General features: G+C 43.8%; 1 protein-coding gene across 2 annotated transcripts in view; it reads left to right on the top strand.

Moving 5' to 3' along the window:
- CA5A (carbonic anhydrase 5A) overlaps positions 1-12,827 on the top strand; it is a 28,367-nt gene that overhangs the window by 10,611 nt on the left and 4,929 nt on the right. The window contains exons 1-5 of one of the 2 annotated variants that reach the window (XM_063438258.1): positions 526-779; positions 6,739-6,936; positions 10,383-10,501; positions 10,632-10,727; positions 11,404-11,466. In XM_063438258.1, coding sequence (XP_063294328.1) covers positions 629-779; positions 6,739-6,936; positions 10,383-10,501; positions 10,632-10,727; positions 11,404-11,466 — 627 coding nt within the window. In that variant the 5' untranslated portion in view covers positions 526-628. Of the gene's footprint in view, positions 1-525; positions 780-6,738; positions 6,937-10,382; positions 10,502-10,631; positions 10,728-11,403; positions 11,467-12,827 lie in introns of those variants that run through there. The other variant, XM_063438259.1, reaches the window with a different exon arrangement.

Below are 12,827 nucleotides of genomic sequence, written 5' to 3'. Positions count from 1 at the left end.
AATTAAGGCAGAGTAGTGGAACTGATAGCACGATTTAGATCAGGCTTCCCCAAACTCCGGCGCTCCAGATGTTGCTGAACTAGAACTCCCATGATTCTATGAATGAAATAGGCTGACAATCATGGGAGTTGTAGTTCAGCAACATCAGGAGGGCTGGAGTTTGGGGAACCCTGAATTAGATCATTTCCTAGTTCGGCTGTTTTGACTCTGAATTAGAAATTCACTTTGAATTCTCACTTTATTGAATAACCCTGTATAACTATGAAGGGTCCAGCTGGGAATGTGGGGGAGGGGGGGGGAGATTTATGGCAATACCCTGAGAGTTGCTGCAAAGTAAGGTGATTAATAGTTTTATGAAATGTTATTTTTTTTATTTTGCCTCTCATGAAACTCCTAAATGAGTTGAAATAAAAGGCAGCTGCTGATTGGCTGATTAAGAAAGCAGGTTGCCAGAACCCGGAAGCGTGCGTTCCATGCCTCGTACTCAAGGTTGGCTGTGATTGGACCAGCGCCGGGCGGGGCCTGGCGAGGGGCGGAGCTAGGTATTGTTGTTATAATGTATTGAGTAGAACAGCTCAGGGGCCACATCACTTGGGCGAGAGGAGCTGGGGGACCGAGGGCTGTTACCATGGTGATCCAGGGATGCAGGAGGTTGCTGGGGCCTTTCCTGGCTTCTAAGAGGGCTGTCAGAGGGGCCCCCAGGCTCAGCCCGTCACACTGGGTGCCCTCCAGGCACTGCAACATTACTGCCTGCTCCTACAAGCTGAGGAACGTGGACTGTGAGTGGGGGCAGCTGGGAATGAGGGCAAGGGGAACCTACCTGCACGGGGAGGGCGGCATCTACTTACCCAAGGTACACCTACCTGCATGGGGGACACCTACCTGCAGGGGGGGGGACATATACTTACCCAAGGTATACACCTACCTACGCAAGGTATACACCTACCTGCATGGGGAACACCTACCTACTCAAGGTATACACCTACCTGCATGGAGGACACATACCTGCATGGGGGGGGGGGGGCGCATTTACCTGCATGGGGGACACATACCTACAGGGGGGATATCTACTTATCCAAGGTATACACCTACCTACATGGGGGGCACTTACCTGCGGTGGGAACGTCATACCCAAGGTATACACTTACCTGCAGGGGGGGGAAGTCTACCTACCCAAGGTATACACTTACCTGCAGGGGGGAGGAGTCTACCTACCCAATGTATACACTTACCTGCAGGGGGGGGGGAGTCTACCTACCCAAGGTATACACTTACCTGCAGGGGGGAGGAGTCTACCTACCCAATGTATACACTTACCTGCAGGGGGGGGGAGTCTACCTACCCAAGGTATACACCTACCTGCAGGGGGGGGACATCTACTTGCCCAAGGTATACACCTACCTGCAGGGGGGGGACATCTACTTACCCAAGGTATACACCTACCTGCAGGGGGGGGGACATCTACTTACCCAAGGTATACACCTACCTGCAGGGGGGGGACATCTACTTACCCAAGGTATACACCTACCTGCAGGGGGGGGACATCTACTTACCCAAGGTATACACCTACCTGCAGGGGGGGGGGCATCTACTTACCCAAGGTATACACCTACCTGCAGGGGGGGGGGACATCTACTTACCCAAGGTATACACCTACCTACAGGGGGGGGGACATTTACTTACCCAAGCTATACACCTACCTGCAGGGGGGGGACATCTACTTACCCAAGGTATACACCTACCTGCAGGGGGGGGGGACATCTACTTACCCAAGGTATACACCTACCTGCAGGGGGGGGGGGCATCTACTTACCCAAGGTATACACCTACCTGCAGGGGGGGACATCTACTTACCCAAGGTATACACCTACCTGCAGGGGGGGGGGGGGGACATCTACTTACCCAAGGTATACACCTACCTGCAGGGGGGGACATCTACTTACCCAAGGTAGACACCTACCTGCATGGGGGACACCTACCTGCAGGGGGGGACATCTACCTACCCAAGGTATACACCTACCTGCAGGGGGGGACATCTACTTACCCAAGGTATACACCTACCTGCAGGGGGGGGACATCTACTTACCCAAGGTAGACACCTACCTGCATGGGGGACACCTACCTGCAGGGGGGGACATCTACCTACCCAAGGTATACACCTACCTGCAGGGGGGGACATCTACCTACCCAAGGTATACACCTACCTGCAGGGGGGACACATACCTGCAGGGGGGGATATCTACTTATCCAAGGTATACACCTACCTGCATGGGGGGACATCTACCTACCCAAGGTATTCACCTACCTGCATGGGGGACACATACCTGCATGGGGGACATCTACTTACCCAAGGTATACACTTACCTGCATGTGGGGGCACCTACCTGCAGGGGGGGACATCTACCTGCAGGGGAGGGACATCTACCTACCCAAGGTATACACATACCTGCAGGGGTGGAAATCAACCTACCCAAGGTGAACCCCTACGTGCCAGGGGAGAACCAACCTACCCAAGAGAAGGGGACACCTATCTAGCCAAGGTGAATCCCTACTTACCCAAAGGGGACACCTACCCAAGAGGAGGGCATCTGTCTACCCAAGGTGAACCCCTACCTGCAGGGGGAGAACCCACCTACCCAAAGAGGGGGTGCACCTATCTACCCAAGGTGAACAGCTACCTGCAGGGGAGGTGCACCTATGTTTGTAACCCCAATACAGACTGGTGGGTATTGTATGAAAGGTGCTGCTGCATAATTTATATGCCTCAGGGAGAAAATCCATGAACCAAAGATTGAAAATAACCCAAATAATGTGCATTCTACATAGTGCAGGGCATCACTGTAATGGATCAGATTGCATAAGGTCTGGGAGGAAGGTATACAGGATAAGGTGAATGAGGACAAATATTGAGGAAGTGACTTCAGTTTAGCAGTTCTGCTGCTGTGTGGACTGCAATCCCAATGATACTCAGCCAGCCATTTACCTAGGAGACCATGAGGTCACATTCATCCCACTATATCTCTAAGATAAAGGTTAGCCAGTTTTGAATAGTAAGATAAATGCTAGGTCAGGGGATATTTAGCTTAGTATTGTACATGCAGATCTTTGCTCCATGGCTGTATGAAAAACATGACTTGTTTACACCCCCTAGAGAGATGGCAGGTGCTATGATGGTGCTGGCATGTTTGCTTTCAATAAACCTGTTGCAAACTAATTCCAAAGGCGGGTTACAGTTGGCTGCCATATTATAGGTTATGTGACAGTTTTTAAGTATTTGAATCCACTGATATCATGTTTCAAAACCAGATCTCATGTAGGCCTGCATATGCAAAACGTGTCTGAGAAGGACTGCATGTCCCAGGAGATGGCCAATATGTCTTGAATTCTCAGTCTGTGCATTTTCCCCCTACATGTTGCACATTTACTTCCTATACTTTTCCTTTTCTACTTCCACGGGTAGGCTATTCCAGTATCTACTACCATTTCAGTGCTAGTTTGCTTCATTGAGCCATTCACATACTCCTTGTACACTGAAAAACATGGTGGGGGTTAATTTACTATACTCTGAATTGTATCAAACTGCCAGAAGGTGGAATGTAGTCAAAATAGCAAACTGGAAAGATTCTACAAATCTAATATAGTAACCATTTGACACCTCTAACCATCGTTGCAATTACGTTGATGCCAACATATTCTGCAGCGCTGTATAATTATTAAATATGACCAACATCATTTTAACAAATCGATTTTGAATCGCAGGAACAGTAAGTGAAGATCCCTGACCAAACAGGCTTACAATCTAAATGAATGAGGGACAAATAGAGGGGAATGAGGGAATCTGTTTTGCAGGTAACACTTCAGGGAGTTTGAACAACCCTTTTGTCATGCCAATAACATGTTTTTGTGGCATCCTTGCACCTTTATCTTGTAATTTCTTATCCTGGCAATCCGTGATTGTGTAACTCTCGTATTGCTCATCGGAGAGATTAAGACAAACACCCTAGCAGGTTTACATGGGAACTTATTCTATAAACAAACCAAGATGGGCAAAACAAGAGCCAGCGTTCTTATCTTTAACAGGAATTCAGCCGTATGTTTACCACATGCTTTTATTGATCTATTTTTCTATTTTATGATCAAACCATGAGCTATTACATTGTAAATTCTACAATCGCTGTTCGAGAACTAGATATTGTCCTATAACTACCGCAAAATGCAGTTGATCCTATATATTTATTTTTATTTTTTTAAAGCACTTTTGGCAACTTAAAATCTTAGCTTGGTTATTTTGTCCTCAAGTTGGCAATTCTGATTCTATGTATCTTCAATTCGAGTTTAGTAAATAAACGTATCTTCAAAGTCCCCTTTTCAATTTTCATCTTTAACCCATTTGTGAGGGTCAGCTTACAGGGAACAGAGGCTCCACTTACAGTTTAAAAGTGTTACTGTGGATCTCGCTGGGATCGACAAGGTGGGACTATTGATGCCTTTCTAGTGAGGCATAACAGTAATAGCCATGTGGAGGTAGCCAAAGGCAAGTGATCACCGGGACAGACGTCAACAGCAATTGCTATGGCTAAGCTAGGTTAAGAACGGTCCATGATGTGATTAAGGTATGTATTTTGCAATTAGAAGCCTTGATTGTAAAGTCAGTCTGAAATGCCATAGGACCGCTTCAACAGCCAATCACAGTAGTCCTATGCATCGACCGTTTATGCCAGTTTAAAAATGGTATCAAAGTTTGATGCTGGTCACACAGCCTGTGAAATTCACCATTAAATTTCAATATGTATGTGAAAAAGATCAGAAATTAAATTTGTCTACTAAATTCAGCAGAAACGTGTGAATAAATGGCAAAGAATAAAAATGTCCCATTAAATTGCCCAGTTTGATTTCTTTCACAAATGGTATGCCATGGGGCAAAGGTGCACCTTCTATTTTGTCCCAAAGCTGACATTTACCATGTAAATATATCTAAAAATGTGGAAGCTGAAATTGACTTTTTTCACAGTTTGGCAGGTATCTACATTGGGGATATTTCTGTACTCAGGAGAGTGGCAGGGTATAAGTCCGGGGTTTTTACAGTAGTAAAACACACATGGTCCGTGAAGTTTCCTTCACAAACTATATTAGTGGGGAAAATGAAAATGAAATGGTTGATTTGGCAGAGGTTTAAGATAAAATGGGATAAAGTATAACTTTCTATAGATCTATACTTTTGTTTAGCAGACTGAATGTCACAAGTGTGTACTGTATCCATGGGAGTAGTGGGAGTTTTAGCGCAGGGTTTAGTTTTGTATTACAGAGCTGTGTTACAGTAAGCTTGATTGAGCAGGGCCCTCATTTACCTATTGTTCCTGTGTCATTGTTTATTGGTCTCATTTTATTGTAAATTTCCCCCCCTTTCGTAATATTATAAAGTTCTACGAAATTAGTTTACGCAAGATATATGCCAATAATAATAATAATTATACAGTGCTACTATCCACCCCATAATTACCCTATTAAAGAAAAATTGTAGTGTCAGGAATTAAAACCTGTATTCCTAACCCTATATTATAAAACGAAGTCTTTAGCTTCCCGGTCCACCTCAGATCACTTGGAAAAGGTTTTAAACTTGCCTTTTCTCCCATGCCATTTTGGGTTGGCCCCCGCCTCCACAGCTGAGATAATCAGTCTTGATGATCTCAGCCAATCCAGTGCTATTTGCAATTTGGAGGCTATTGCACATGTGCAGCGCCAATCGGCATCTCCGTATAGAGATGCAATGAATCAATGCATCTCTATAGGGAACGTTCAGTGACTCCATGCAGAGCGTGGAGTCGCTGAACGCCAGTGCTGTGCAGCACTGGACTAGGAAGCACATCTGGGGCCAGTTGAGTGACTGCTACTAGAGGTGTGACTAGGCAGCAAAGCACACACTGAAAAACCTGCAGAGGCTTAAGCTGTAGTGTTTTTGGTAATTATAGAGACCTTTTAAGGGCTAATAGGTGTGTGTAGGGATTTGGAAAAATGCCACTCTGTCTCACTAGAGATTTTGCCTTTTAGCTGAAGACAGCAAGGTGAATTGTTATTGTAGAACTCACCTAAGAGGTTTGCCTTGACGTGGCAGGTGAGCTTACGCTTTAATTTCCATTGAAGTGATACTAAAAAACCTCCAGTTATTTAAATGTGATTCGGGATTTGGGGATTTTGTTGAATGCCACAAAGGCCTAGCTCTACAAGCATAAATCCCTCTTGGCAAGATCTGCTGCCCTAGAACTTCAAAAAATGAAAATCCTGGTCATATGAGACATTTAAACGATCTGGAATAACAAGTGAAATAGTATTGTTCTGGAATGATGTTAAGCCCTATCTGACCATTGCAGCTGCTGTCAAATTACACAGCCCAGATCACTGTTTAATGAACTGGTTGTGGTTTGTAGTAGACAGAATAGGGGACTGTGCATGCGCAGTCCGGATAGACTCCCTCTCAGGGAGGACTGCTCTCCCTACAGTGTGCACACGCTGCAGTACATTAGGGAGGAACTTGTTCCAAACCGTTTGCATTCATTGCTCTTTAATCGATTGCAAAGCAGAATCTTGCCCTCTGTTTACTAGCCATAAGAACAATGTATCAGTTCAAGAATAGTTTAACTTTACCCCATTCTCTGATATTGGTTTACCTTTACTATGAGAGGTGCTATAGTGAGCCAGAATAATGTATTTTTCTTGCTAACCCGTGTCCATGTCCCACAGTGCATCCTCTATGGAAAGGCCAACTAGATATCCCTGGTGGTACCCGGCAGTCTCCAATTGACATCCGTGTTCGGGATAGCATTTTTCATCCTGACCTGGCGCCTGTGAAAACTCACTACGACCCAAATACATGTCTTCACATCTGGAATAACGGATACGCCTTCCTTGTGGAATTTGATGATTGTACTGATAAATCAGGTAATAAAAAAAGGTGATACAGCTCCTCCCACAGGGCAGGATTTCCTTACTTGAGCACAGGTGCCTCATTCCACAGTTGTGAGTATGATTGAGAAACAAATTGAGCTTCCATAATCTGACATTTTGGAGGTAAAACAAATGCAAAGGTCAATTACAAAGCTAGGGTAAAACAAGAAAATGAAGGTATTTTTTATTTTTATTGTGATACTGTATGTTTTGGAGGAGCTCCAATATGTTGAACAGAAGTGTTCTTGGTAATTAAAGGGACAGTCCACAGCCCAATGCAAAATAAATAAAAATCACTGTTTAGTAGATACAACACCAAATGAAAACATGCTTGCATTTAATTATGCATTTTTTTCATTGGGGGTAAATCTTAAAAAAAAAAAAGTTTGCACAACTTGCAGTTCTTTTGTCTGCTGCCTTTCCAAGCCCTCCCCTTCTAACCCCGCCCAGACTTCCTGTGGCTGTCCAATCACAGACTTTCTTAATGAAAAGTCTTTACAAGGCATTTGCTCTGCACAATTGCTGCCTCTTGAGTTTACCTAAACTGAGCTAAGCAAACCAGGAAGTAACATGACCTGTTGTCTAATTGAAATCTAAAAGGGTGTAACTATGTTATTTTATTAATGTAAATTTCTATTGAAATCTGTATTTTTTGCAAAATGAAAAAGCTCTCCTGGAGTGTCCCTTTAAGCCTTTACACTGGCCTTGACATGATCTTGCCATTGAGAAAACTATTATGTGAAATTTGGATTTTAGAAAAAAACATGCATTGTTTTTTTTTTGTTTTTTTTTATTGAATTTTTACAATACAATGAAGAAACATAGTATGTATAGTGAGTCTTTACTTTGCCCTGGAGGCATGAAACTGTTAGTGTATCCCATATCATAATTACAATATATTGCTGGTGCATAAGGTAAGTTGACCATTAGGTTCTATCAGCACTTGTCTTTATAGTAGAAGACAAATGACATTACAAGAGAAAAAATGTATTTAAGTAATCTGTGAACTTTAACTTGCTGAAGTGCTTTGTCCTGTTTTTTTAATTAAAAAAAAAAAAGTCCAATTTCAATAAAAATTAACACGGTTTCTAAATGAGCAGTGTTACACTTCAAGGCTTGACAAAGAACCTTACAGGGTTGAAATGTTGTCTGGTCCACTTGATGGTGAAATACGTTTAATTCGAAATCTGACCTAAGTGTTGCAGCACAATTTTATGCTGATTTCAGGGTCCTAGAGTTAGGGACTCGGATGACGACACCCCAGAAGCTCAAGTTGAAGTGTAATTTAATTTAATTAATTTTTTTGGGATTTGAGTCACAGGACCGTAAAGAACACCCAACATTCTAACTTTATTTATAGTTGGTGTTGAGGTCCAAGGAGGAAAAATCTTAAAAATACTCATTCTATCTAATTAATAATCAAACGGTTAATAAAAGAAACTTGGTTGACTTAATGCTGATGTGCAGCCAGCATGACCATTCCTTTGGTTGCCACGGTGATTGCTTTTACCACTTTGACCCAAAATTGTTCTGTGTACATCATCTACCTTATTTTATGGTGTGTTTTCCTGTTGCATCTGACCTTTAGTTGTGTCCATGCACTCTTCTCGTGTACAGTTTCAGTGGAAGGGATGGGCTTCCCACCTTATCAGCTCTTCCCATCTAACGTACGATGGTTATGCAATGAGCAAACACACGTGCAGCTGGGTGACCGCGTGCTCCATGTATTTATATTGTGTGTGTGATGTGTGATCACTTTGCCTTTATCTTAATGATGCAATCCCCCTGCCTCCCAAGGACACTTTGACATCATTCTACCTTAACACATTCACTGCCAGAGGAACGCTAGTGCTAGTACTTTGGGAATAGCTGCATGATGACATGTCTGACAACAATACATTTATTTTTAGTACTTTGAGTTACGTTTCATTGACGTTGGCGCTTTATAAAGCATAGTTTCCTGAAGATTTATTTTATTTAACCCAGTGCTGCTGCATGGAATCATAGCTTGCAGAACATGTGATGCATGTTACCAGTATTTACTAGGTGGATTTAGTGTTGTCAGCTTAGAGAAACTTGGACGACATTACTAGAAGCACTTCAGCTCACCCGGCGCTTATCAAAAACACTCCTATTATCAGCTGCTGCCGGCTCCTTCATCTCTTATTACAGCTTCTGTTAACAGTATGCTTCTGATAAGCTGCCATGTGCTCAGTCTTTCATGCATTTATTCATTAGTGACAGACATTCATTGTAAATTATGTTTATTTATTTTTTATTTTTTTATTTTGTAAATTCTTTATTTTGACGTTCAGGTGAGTACAGAAACACATACATACACCACAACAGCGTACATGCGCGTAGTAACAAGTCAAATAATGGTACTGATAATAAGCATAATTGTCCTTTGACCATCTGACATGCATCAAGCATCATTACAGCAGTCCATCCATAGGAGATGGACAAGTTTAGCAATTTTAGGTGACTGCATACTTATGTTTATTTTTTTTAATATATAAATTAATCTGTTACACCCCCTGCTTGCGGATCATGCAACTGGTTCTGTTACTTCCTGGATGGTTAGCTCAGTGGAGGTAAACTCAATAGACAGACAATTCCCATTGAACTGCATTGACAAGTCTGTGATTGGACAGACACAAAAAGTCTGGGCAGGGTTAGAAAGGGAGAGTGTAAAAGGACTTCAGACAAGAGACCTGCAACTTTTGCAAGCAGTTTTTAGGTCCCCCCCCCCCCCCCCCCCCATCCACAAAATGCATTATTAACCCCCTTAAGGACACATGACATGTGTGACATGTAATAATTCCCTTTTATTCCAGAAGTTTGGTCCTTAAGGGGTTAAAGGCATGTTTTCTTTGGGGTTAGATCATGCCAATCTGGATATATCCACTTACAGTGGTTTTTGTTTTTGGGCAGTGGAGTGTCCCTTTTAAATAGTTTTGGTAAACCTTAAAAAGGTCCAGAACCACAAAACAATCACACTGAATGGTATTCTCTAGCTATCAATGCTTTCCAAATCAGAAATTGACATCACAAATTTGGAAGTGTGAATTCAACATGAAAAGGAGGGATTCAGGTGCCCACAGCCTATTTGTCTCTATAACCACTACAGTTGCCATTATGGTTTTGATGATATTACTTTGTCTCCTATTGTGAAATGTAAAGTTCCCTATAACTAATAGCCACAAGTCTCCATGCCGCATTTGGCCCTCAAGGGGTTAAACATTATAACTGGTGCAGTGGGTGCAGAACCATTGCAAAAGAAAAACTCTCATTCAGATAAGTTGCCACAGCCTATAACTTAAGTGTAAGCAAAGGTGTTCTATACCCATATACAAATCGTGTTTCGTTTACAGATGATTGAAAATTCAGTTTGTTCATAATCATTTGTTTTTTTTTCTTCTCTCTATGCTGGTTCGTAGTGGTAAGTGGGGGACCACTGGAAAACCCCTACAGGCTAAAGCAATTCCATTTCCACTGGGGAGTGAACAATGATTGGGGCTCCGAGCATACCGTGGACAGCAAAGTGTTTCCCGCAGAGGTCAGTAAATTGGTTTTACGGTTTGTGCACCTGAGACGTGGTGGCTGAATAGGACACAATCTCATCCACGTGGTACTTAGCCTAAAGAAATGCTAAAGTGAATCCTCATCTCTGTCCTTTAATGTTTCAGCTCCATCTTGTGCATTGGAACTGCACAAAATATCGAACCTTCGAAGAAGCGATCATGGAAGAAAACGGCTTGGCAGTCATAGGAATTTTCTTAAAGGTGAAAATAACTTTCAATTGAAACCTGCATTTAAATATTCTTATTCCCTTATAGCTGCCTCTCCAGGTACTTCCTATCTTTCTCCATTACCTTCTCAAATAACCATTCATGCAAATGCTTCTTAAAAGGAACACTCCAATCACCAAAACCACTACAGCCCAAATATAGTTGTTATGGTGCCAGAAGTACCCTGATTCCCTCCCAGAGTAATTTGTCAGAACATTTAACATTGGTTTGACAACTTATCTGGACCCCCTGGGTACCTGTAGGTGCTTTAGGATTCTCGAGAATGTAGAATTCAGTTGACTCCACTGAGCAGGGCCGCAGAGATTGTCAGTGGAGTGCTCTCAGCCAATGAGCGCATTCCTGCTTCGGCTCTGAAAACACCCAGCATGTTCTGCAGGAGATGCCTGATGTGGCACTGCTGTCTTGGGGACAAATGTCTCTGGGAGGGCACCCCTGGCACCATAGCTACTCTGTGTGATGTACTGTGGACCATAGAAAGGATTTGTGCTTTATTAGAACCAGAAATAAGTGGATTTCTTGCATATTGGCAACAGTTACCTCCCTGTATGCGTTATAGTACAAGCCTTTAAAAATGGGCTATAACTGACTATTGCTCTGGGTTTTGATCTGCGTTCGGATTTTTATTATGTGTATGTATTTCCATGCACAGGTCGGAAGACACCATGAGAAGCTACAGAAGCTGGTGGACATATTGCCTTCCGTCAGGTATAAGGTAAAATCACTTGTTTGAATCCTGTGTAATGTGCTCTGTAAAAACATTCATGTTCCAGCCACTAGAGGGCACCAAACTTCCATCCACTTTAACGTACTGTTTGAGCTTTAAAGAGACATTATAGGCAACCAGATCACTTCATCTCATTAAAGTGGTCTGGGTGCAGTATCCCTGTCTCCTTAAACCTGCAATGTATAACATTACAGTTTTAGAGAAATTGCAAGGTTAAGATTGCCTCTTCCAGACCGCCACTAAAGACGATACCTGTAGTTTCATGAAGATTAACTATGTGAAACGCTGCTGGACATCCTTGCGCACCTCTTACGATCAATCACTGGTCTCCTATGGGGAAGGCGTAATGCGTGTGCGGCGCTTGCCATGCATGCTCATTGGGTTCCCCCTTGATCGGACGTCTGAGGAGCCAGAGCCAGCACCGAGGGACGTCGGCACTGGAAGCAGGCAGGTGGACAAAGGGTTTGTAGCCTTTTCATTAGATGGATGAGGGGCTTTGCAGAGGCACACCACCCAATTTAAAAGCATTTTCCTTATTGGTCATGTAGTGAGTGAATAAAGTCCATCAACAAAACAAACGCCACAGGGGAGAATGCAAAAACAAAATCCTTATCTGATCCCCTACATAAACTCTTAGAAGAGATGAGTGGCCAGGAGCCATTAAGAGTCCCATCAAAGAGGCCAAACAAGGGGGGCGGGGCTTACCGGCGGAGCGAGACGGACGCCATTTCTAGCAGCTCTGGGCGACTCAAACTGAATCCGTCAAACATCACCGAAACTACATGCCATCCACGCAAATAAATACCTGCATTGCCCCGGGGAGATCATTCTGCATCGCCCGATGCCATTTAAGTACAATCCGAGGCAGGCAAAGCCCAAAACGAAAATCCGGGCCTACTACACGCCAAACTACCGCGGCCTGGAGTACTTGTGGGGCGGAGAGAGCCTGGGAGACCCAAGCAACGATCATCCACAGGACCCCGACCAATCCCATGAGGAGATGGGGCGCAGATCACAAAGACCACACCAAGGTACTGACACAGCACAGCCTGATATAGGGGCACTGCTACAGAAACAAACCCCAGCCAAAATGGCGCCCGACCAGGGCTCAGACCCCCCACAGGCAGACACCCCACCTGCACAAACCACTCAGGGGGACACTCAGAGAACCCCACAGCCCATACAGATCACTACCACTAAACCCATACCCCCACAGGGAACAGCAGACCCAGCCACCAAGCAGGACCTGCAGCAGATGCAAACTATGCTGCAGGATATACAACGCCTGCTGGCAGCAGACCTACCTGCGCTCAAAATTAGCATGCAACAGATCACAGAAAAAGTGACAA

Source organism: Pelobates fuscus, chromosome 12 (assembly GCF_036172605.1).
Source record: "Pelobates fuscus isolate aPelFus1 chromosome 12, aPelFus1.pri, whole genome shotgun sequence".
In the NCBI taxonomy this organism is placed as follows: domain Eukaryota; kingdom Metazoa; phylum Chordata; class Amphibia; order Anura; family Pelobatidae; genus Pelobates; species Pelobates fuscus.
The sequence above is the reverse complement of the archived record's forward strand: the minus strand, read 5'-3'. Positions and strand labels throughout refer to the sequence as shown.